This window comes from Echinops telfairi, unplaced genomic scaffold (genome assembly GCF_000313985.2).
Source record: "Echinops telfairi isolate 266 unplaced genomic scaffold, ASM31398v2 ScPeMD7_7412;HRSCAF=8450, whole genome shotgun sequence".
Taxonomy (NCBI): domain Eukaryota; kingdom Metazoa; phylum Chordata; class Mammalia; order Afrosoricida; family Tenrecidae; genus Echinops; species Echinops telfairi.
The window spans coordinates 1,667,510-1,676,452 of NW_022111312.1; the positions used below are offsets into that span (position 1 = coordinate 1,667,510).

Sequence of the window (8,943 nt, forward strand, 5' to 3'; positions counted from 1 at the left end):
CCCAGAGGGTGGCTGTGAGTGGGAACGGGCAGTGGGCAGGGAGCTGAACCTGCTCACAGCCTCACCGAAGTGTACATTTTGAAGGGATTTAGATACCTGTACCTGACGCCTCAAGACTACACGCGCATCAGCGCCCTGAACGCCGTCCACTGCAAGCACATTGAAGAAGGAGGGGAGTCCAGGTGAGCCGCGTGTCGCTGCTGCTGTTGCGTTGGCTCGTGTTGGCCTCCACCCCCGGTGTCCCCATACACAATCGCTAGATCATTGCCGGGCCCTGCACCGTATTCCTGATCGCTGGTGGACTTGGGTCCATGGCTGCAGCCACTGTACTGTGAGCGCCTCGGCGTCGTGGTTACGCATTAGGCTGGTCACTAAGCTCAAGGTCAGCAGTGTGAAACCACCAGGGGCCTTGTCGGAGGAAGGTGAGGCTCTTGACTCCCGTAAAGAACGACAGTCTCGGAAACCCACAGGGACCGTTCTGCCCTGTCCCGTAGGCTCACGGTGAATCAGCATCGACTCAATGGCCGTCAGTTTGGTTTGGGGTCTTTGTCCAATCCAGAGTACTCTTCCAGCCCAGAGTATGATGAGGTTCCGCAGGGCGCCGTCGAGTGCCCATGGGCCCATTGGTTCATTGGCAACCACGCGGGCCCCTCGCAGGCCGGATGCCCTGGCACGCTGCTCTCGGACACGCGTGGGGTGGTGGAGGTGGCATTTTGCTGACTCAGCCTCCCAGCAGTCAGGCACCGCCGGTTTGGTGGGACAAGACCGCCAGTTCTGTTCTTGCTCTTTTCAAAATGTCAAAGGCGGTCTTGGGGGTCGCTTCTCTTCCCACCCCCCTCCCCTACCACTCCCTCCAGCCACAAGCCCCGGAGAAGCCCGGCAGCCTCGGAGTGTCCGAGCTGGAGCCGCATTCTCCCCGGGTTTGGCTCTCGCAGGTACATGGTCACAGACATCATCGGGAAGGACAGCGGCCTGGGCGTGGAGAATCTGAGCGGCTCAGGCATGATCGCCGGGGAGTCCTCCCGGGCCTACGATGAGATCATCACCATCAGCTTGGTGAGCTTCCGCTTCCTGTGGTTTTCTTCATGGGAACTTTGAGATGGTCCCCCAAGCAGAGAGAGGTCCTGAGGAGCCGCCCCACCCCATGCCCATTGCCCAGCTTCAGCAAGTACTGCCCCAAGGCCGTCTTTGTCCCCCAGCCCTGTTCACATGCCCACGGCACGGCCCAACGTGATCAGCAGTTCTCCTTAAAGGGCATTGTCGCCTGGTTCAGGGGCAGTTCTAATGGTGGTGTAGTGGGTGTGTATTGGGCTGCGATCTGCAAGGCCGGCAGTTCAAACCCACCAGCTGCTCCGAGGAAGAAAGACGGGGCTTTCTTTCTACTCCCACCAAGAGCTATGATCCTGGAAGCCCATGGGGGCAGTTCTGCCCTGTCCAGAGTTGGAATGGCCCTGAGGGCAGGGTGTGGAGTTGGTTTGTTCGACGCCAGCTCTGACCTCTCCCTGTGGTCAAAGCACTGGGTGTTGAGAAGAATTCTGTCTGACTTGAACTGCTGTAAGACAAGGAGACACCCCCGTTTGTGGCCTCCCTCCAAACGGTTTCCGTGGAGCTGCTGCAGGTTGGAACCGGCTCGATGCCAGGGCGTTTGAGCTTGGTTGTTATCCCCAGCAAAGCGCTCTGGAGGCGGTGCCCGGTAAGTGTGAGACTCGGACTGCTGGGTCAGTGGTGGAAAGGTCAGGCAGCCTGCTCCCTTAGAGGTCTGCAGCTTCAGAAACTCATGTCGGGTCACAAGGAGCTGGGATCGACTCAATGGCAGGCCAGTGCTCATAGTAGCAGCAACAGCAGTCTTGGGAATTGTGTTAGGCCAGGTTGACTAGATAAACAAATCCAGGGACACTCATATCTAGGTAAGAAAGAGCTTCCTATCAAAGAGCAGTTATCTGTCAAGAAAACATCTCAGCCCAGTCCAGATCAAGCCCATAAGTCGGATATGAGCCCATGAATTCCTCTTCAGACTCATGCAACACACGCAATGATGCCGAATGCAGGACGATTACAGGCCTGTGGGCGGAAAGTCCTGTGGATCCAGTGGCGGTCGAAGTGGGTCTCCACGTGGCTCCTCCAAGCTCTCTGAGTGTGGCCTCTCAACAGCAATGGGAAGCAGAGAGAGTGTGTGTCCCACCTCCAGGGTGGAGGCAGGGAGGTCCCAGAACCCTCATGAGAAGGCCACGCCCACCAGGAGGCATCATCAGGCTGTGTCCTGATTGACAGGCGAGACTCCACCCCTTCACTCTTCCTAGCCTCAAGGAGATTATGTAACAACCACAGAAATTAAAAAAAACCCTGCCATCCAGTCAATTCTGACTCATAGCAACCCTGTAGGACAGGGCGAAATTGCCCCTGTGAGTTTCCGAGACTGTAACTCTCAACAGGAGTGGAAAGCCTCATCTTCCTCCCTCAGAGCGGCTGGTGGCTTCGAAGCGCTAACCTTGAGATTAGCAGCCCAGCTTGTAACCACTAGGCACATGTCGGGGGAATAGTACTCTTTAATGGTAGCTCAGGGACCCCTGGTAGGTCCGTGGGCTGTATCCATTGTGCCGCTAACCCCCAGGCCAACCATTTGATGCAGCAGTCACTCGATGGGAGAGAGACCCTGTAAAGACTGACGGCCCCAGACACCCACAGGCACAGCTCCACTCTGTCCTGTGGGGCCGCAGTGAGTCAGCACGGACCGGGTGGCCGCGCGTTCGAATGAGTGAATGGTCAACCATCATTCAAGCCTACGTTTGACGTGTGACATGAGAGCTTCTGTTTGCAAGGTGGAGAAATGAAAACCACGAGGGGTGCCTTGTTCAGGCCCGTCTCCTCCATGCTCTCCTCTCTCCCCCTAACATAGAACCTTTTACTTTGAAATGGTGTAAGCCCCCCAAGAAATGGAAAGAGAAACACAGAGCAGGCCTGTGTACCCCTGACCCCGTTTCCGGCTCAGCGTGTCTCCTGCAACCCTGGTACTGGGCTTTAGCGGAACACACGGAACGTGAGCTCCACACGGAAGGGGCCCCTCCTCATATGAACCCCTGGACTTGTGCAAGAGGCTGTGTTGGTTTGTGATGGGCAGAGCTCCGAGCGGCTCTGCCGGAGTGGCCCGAAGCAGGCCGGGACCTCCAAGGCCCCTGGATTGCCCTAAAGCATCTACTCATTCACCGCCAGCCGCCTCCTTTTGGGATAGGACGCCGAGTTCTAAAAGGACAGGCTTTTGTCTCTGCCGTTTGGCCCCCAGACAGGTCGCCAGTGGCTAAAACGTCCCCTCCACTTGGGCCCAGTGGGCTCCTGGGTTCTCTATGCTCTAGGGGCTGGGGTACCCTCGTGCTTCAAGGGTCCTGCCTATCTCCACAGGTGACCTGCCGGTCTCTGGGCATCGGGGCCTACCTGGTGCGGCTGGGTCAGCGCGTGATCCAGGTCGAGAACTCCCACATCATCCTGACGGGAGCAGGGGCTCTCAATAAGGTGATTGGCGGGGAGCCTGGTGGAGGGGGGGCGGGATTGCTTGCTTTCCCATAGCGCCCGCCCCCCTCACTCCCCTGCCACCCCCATAGCGGGCGTGGTTATCGCTTCTTGTAGAAGAATTCATTCCAGACTGGTCCCAAAGAGCTGGCAGCGAATGATGCCCCCAAAGCCCAGCTTCTCCCAGCCGCTCAGCTCCCTGTCCCCCACCCCTCACTCGGGCGGGTTCCCTCCTGGGGCGTCGCAGGAACTCGGAGACTTTGAGGAAACGCCTCACGTGGGCTGGTCCATTACAGAGCCTGAAGCCCCAATGCCCCACAGACACCCAGCATGTCTCTTGTACTGACGCGCAGTCAGGAAGTCCGAGGTCGGGCTTGTTGGATGACTTGCGGGGCAGAGCTGTACAGGGGCACCAGCACGTAGACCCCATCCGAGGAAGGACAAGGGCACACTCTCTAGTAAGGTCATCGTAAAGATGCCCCACGGCGGCAGAGGGTGCGACTGGGCTCACAGCTCTACGAGAGTCAGGTGGTAATGCCACCCTCATCCTGTCCTTCGGTGAAGAACGTCCTTTCACACGGGCTCACAGCAGCCACAGGCAGAGAGCCCAGGGCCGTGATGTGTCACTTAGGATGATGGCGAGAAGGACCATGATCGCGTCCCTGGTGCAGTGAGAGCGGACCTTCCCATCTGAGGCAGCACAGCGTCTTTATGAAACTCCTGTGTCCCCCCGCCCAAAGTGGCCACTGGCCGTTGGGGGCGCGCAGAGAAGAGTGAGGTCTTTCCCAATAGCCTGGCCAGGGGGAGCTAAGGGCTAGAGTGTGAGCTGGCCAGTGCTCCCTGTGGAGGGATTGTGGAGCCTGGGGTCCTTGGACCCCACTTCCAGTGGGCTCCGGGCTGCGGCCTGAGACTCTGCCTCTCCTCACATGTTTCCGGGAGCCCTGGCTGCTCACAGCAAGCTCCCTGCCAGGGCGAGTGGAAGCACCCAGGGGCGCTCCGACGTGTGGCCAAGGTGGAGGACCACCGAGCCAGACGGTGGGCGGGCCGTGGGCTGCAGGGACGCTGCAGGGCGGGCTGTGCTGACCGTGGTGTGTTCACGCAGGTGCTGGGAAGAGAGGTGTACACATCCAACAACCAGCTGGGTGGCGTGCAGATCATGCATTACAACGGGGTCTCCCACATCACCGTGCCCGACGACTTTGAGGGGGTGCACACCATCCTGGAGTGGCTGTCCTATATGCCCAAGGTGACCGAGCTCCCCTACAACGGACGGCCCAGAGACACCCATCTCCAGGCCCAGACCCGTGCCTCTGCTCCAAGGGCCCCCTTGCCTCCTGGGTGGGATGGGGGCCACGGGAGGTTGGAAGCCCTATGGAGGCGCTATGAGGGTGCCTGGACTTTACTCCACCCTCCTCTCCTCTCGGTGTCCAGGCCTGTCCTGGCTGGGCTGTCCGTGTCCTTTTGGGGGCACCATGGCATCTGCAAGGAGCCCTGGTGGCATAGTGGGTGTGCCGACCAGCTGCTCCGTGGGAGAAAGATGAGGCTGTCTGTTCCAATGGAGACCGACAGCCCTGGAAACCTACTGGGACAATCCTACATGGTCCTTTAGGGTCTCAGGGGGTCAGAACGGACTTAATGGCTGTGAGTTTTGGGGTTTTGGAATGCATGGTGGGTTAAGCATTAAGCCGTTAGTTAACCCAAAGGTTGGCAGTTCAGAAGCACTCTCTGTGGGCGGAAGGTGTCGCCGTCGGCTTCTGCACAGATCGACAGGCTCAGAAATCCTATGGCGCCACTTCTGCTCTGTCCTAAGGTTAATCCTTCTCTGAGATTTTTTTTCCCCCACCAAAGTCATAGCTTTGCAGCTCTGGAGGAGGGGGTATTGCTGCCTAGCCTGGCACAATCATAGCCAGAGGAAGAACCACTGTAGGACACATCACAGGGGTCATTGATAACCACTGGAGACTGAGGTGGGGATCTGTTTTCTTTTTTAGGATAATAAGAGCCCAGTCCCTATTATCACGCCCACTGACCCCATTGACAGAGAAATTGAATTCCACCCTTCCAGAGCTCCTTATGACCCCCGGTGGATGCTTGCAGGAAGACCTCACCCAAGTAAGTTATAAAGTGTTCTGTCTGTCCGAGACCTCAGGGTTTCTTTCCTGGACCTGGGATGAGGAGCACTGGGGAGACACATTAGTATTTGATCAATTGTCCCAGAGCAGCACCCTGATAGCAAATGCAAGAGACGGCTGCAGATTTTGCTTTACGTTTTCTGGCCTACGGACCACAAAGGTGTGAACCCTCTGGCTTCTTGAGCTGGTAGACAGAGATGAGGTGCAGCAGAGGGAATGGCCGCCCCAGAGTGCCCCGTGGCAAATGGCAAATTCACTGCTTCTGAGGTTCAGAGAGCAGATTGCCCTCTCTTGGTCCTCTTCTCTCGTTTGGCTAAACCTTGCTGGAAAGGAAACGGTAAGTTTCCTAGGATAAGCAGCTTGGCCTTTTCCACATGCATGTGCACACATACACAGATACACACATTCACAAGTGCACATGTGTATACACAGGTGTACACATGCACGTACATATCGATGTGGTACACTTGCACACACCTTGCATACAGGTGCATGTGCACATCCAAGGAGCAGATATACATAAGCACACACATGCACACATAAGGAACATGCAGAGGGACACATGTATATACATATGCATGCATATGCACATCTGCCCCATATACATGTATACATATGAACACACATCTGCACACAATATAAATGTTTGTGCACACATGCATGCACACACAAGGCACACATATGTACACACCTAAGTGCACACACACATGTACCTGCTCATAAATACACTAAGTGCACATTTGTGTGCACATGCACACAAATACACCAGGTGCACACACACAAATGCACATAAATACACCAAGTGCTCACACACATATGCACACGGATATACCAGGTGCACACACACATGCACATAAATACAGCAAGTATACACACACATGCACATAAATACACCAGGTGTACACACAGGCACGCACATAAATATACCAAGGCATATTTGCATGCACATGCACATAAATACACCAGATTCATATACATGTGTATATGCACATATGTATACCAGGTACACACACGTGTATATGCACATATGTATACCAGGTGCACACACTCATGCGCATGCCCACGTGCTCCCTCTCTGATGGCAGCGTCACTCCTGGAGCTGTATGATTGCATTCTGAGCAACAGTACAGCAAAGCTAAGCTGCGGCCCCCATGGCCTCCTGCTTAGAATTTCCCATTGCTGCTCCTGGAGGACTCAGCCTGCTCGGACAGCTGTGGGTCAGGAGCTATGACCCCGTGCTGAGTGACCTCCTCAGAAGCCAGAAGACGCCCCACCAGAGAAGCCTGGCATCTGGTTTCTCCCTTGCCATTTCTCTCAGAGCCCCCATCTGTGAACATGAAGTCCCCCATCTGCGAGCACTGTGGGTGCCCCCATCTGTGAGCACTGATGGCCCCTCATCTCTGAGCACTGAGGGGTGCCCCCAGGCAGGTAGCTTACCTGGGCCAGGTACGCAGCCTCCCACATTTGTGACTCCAGACACAACACCTGCCTGTTCCTCCTCCTCTTGAGCCACCTGCCACTCGGCCCCGTCGCCTGCGTCTTGATGAGCTCTTGGAATTGCTCTCTTCCCAGTTGTCCTGGTGCTGCAGGGACACAAGCGCCGCCCCTGGCAGCTGGGAAGGGCAGGCAGTTTCCTCACGGTTCTAGGGACCAAAGTCCCAGTCGGTGTCACAGCCGTGCCCAGTCCTGGTGATACCCCCTTGGCATATCCGCCCCAGGATGTGCCCATCTGGGCCTCGCTTACATTTTTTTTTTAATCACAGAAGTTTAGGGCCCACCCTGTACATTGGGGTGACCACATCCACATCACCAAGAAGCCCCCATTTCCACACACTCACAGGATACCCCGCCCCTTTGATTCTGACTGATAATGCCCAGGTAGGATGGTGTGGGCGCCCCAGAGTGGGTCATGAGGTAGGCTGCTGGCCACAGGGTCCAAGGTTCAAAAGCACCAGCCTCCTTGGGAGAAAGATGAACCTTTCTAGCCCTGAAAAGATTTACGACAGTCTTGGAAACGCACTGGCCGTTCCACTCTGTCCTGTAGGATCGCTGTAGGCTCTATGGCTGTGAGTGATTGAAAGAGGATAGAACTGTCCCTGTGGGTTTCTGTGGCCGTAATCTTTATAGAACCAGTGGAGCCACTCTGACTGGGGGGTTGGGGGGTGTCCAACAATGGAGCGTTCCCACCGCCGAGCCCCCAGGGCCCCATATTCATGTGTGCAGGGTAGGATGCCAACCCGTTTGGGGAGAGCAGTGTTCAGCCCATCACACTGATGAAGTGGTCGGTAAGCTGCAGGGTAGGCATGGGTTTCTCGGGGCAGGGGGGCAGCCCCTAGCCAGTTCTCCTCACCAAGGACTGAGCTGAGGGTCTCAGAGGAGGTGGGTGGGTGGGTGTTCCCTTGAACCGAGTTCCTGATGCAGTAGACTCTGAGGGGGTGACTGTCTGAGTGGGTGAAGTGCCTGGCTGTCAGGTTACGGTCCAGCTGCCCATAATTGCCTGGCTCTGCAGCTGACCTCTCTCCCCTGCCCACAGCTCAGAAGGGCACCTGGCAGAGTGGCTTCTTCGACCAGGACAGCTTCCGGGAGATCATGGCGCCCTGGGCCCAGACCGTCGTGACAGGGCGAGCAAGGTAGTGGGGTAGGGCGTGGGGGGCACACACCGAGTCCCCTCCCCTATCCCCAGCAGGGCCCTTTCTCTCTGGGCTCAGGATTTTCTGAACACAGAACCGATTAGAGGACTGTTTACCTCAATGGTGGATTTCTTGTCTGTGGCCTTAACTTAGTACCAATACCACACTTAGTACCAATGTTCTGCATAGTACCAATGCCACGCTTAGTACCAATACCACACTTAGTACCAATGTTCTGCGTAGTACCAATGCCACGCTTAGTACCAATACCACACTTAGTACCAATGCTGTGTATAGTACCAGTACCACACTTAGTATCAATGCAGTGCTTAGTACCAATACCACACTTAGTATCAATGCTCTGCTTAGTATTAATGCCACACTCAGTACCAATGATTTGCTTAGTAATGATGCCACACTTAATACCAAAACTACAATACTACACTTGTCTAGTACCACCACCACACTTAGTACCAATATAGTGCTATGCCTTCCAGGCTGGGGGGCATCCCTGTCGGGGTGATTGCTGTGGAGACGAGGACTGTGGAGGTAGCCGTCCCTGCAGACCCTGCCAACCTGGATTCCGAGGCCAAGGTGAGGACTGGGCGCCCTGCTGGGCATGTGCTGCCCTGGCAAGGTCCTTCCAGTTCACTAGTGGGCGAGCAGAGCACCCACAC

The 8,943-nt window shown here is 56.1% G+C and overlaps 1 protein-coding gene across 1 annotated transcript in view; it reads left to right on the top strand.

Moving 5' to 3' along the window:
- ACACB (acetyl-CoA carboxylase beta) overlaps positions 1–8,943 on the top strand; it is a 125,725-nt gene that overhangs the window by 109,086 nt on the left and 7,696 nt on the right. Inside the window, exons 31-37 of the mRNA XM_045296685.1 lie at positions 85–182; positions 936–1,056; positions 3,397–3,507; positions 4,607–4,750; positions 5,496–5,616; positions 8,170–8,266; positions 8,764–8,860. Coding sequence (XP_045152620.1) covers positions 85–182; positions 936–1,056; positions 3,397–3,507; positions 4,607–4,750; positions 5,496–5,616; positions 8,170–8,266; positions 8,764–8,860 — 789 coding nt within the window. The remainder of the gene's footprint in view (positions 1–84; positions 183–935; positions 1,057–3,396; positions 3,508–4,606; positions 4,751–5,495; positions 5,617–8,169; positions 8,267–8,763; positions 8,861–8,943) is intronic.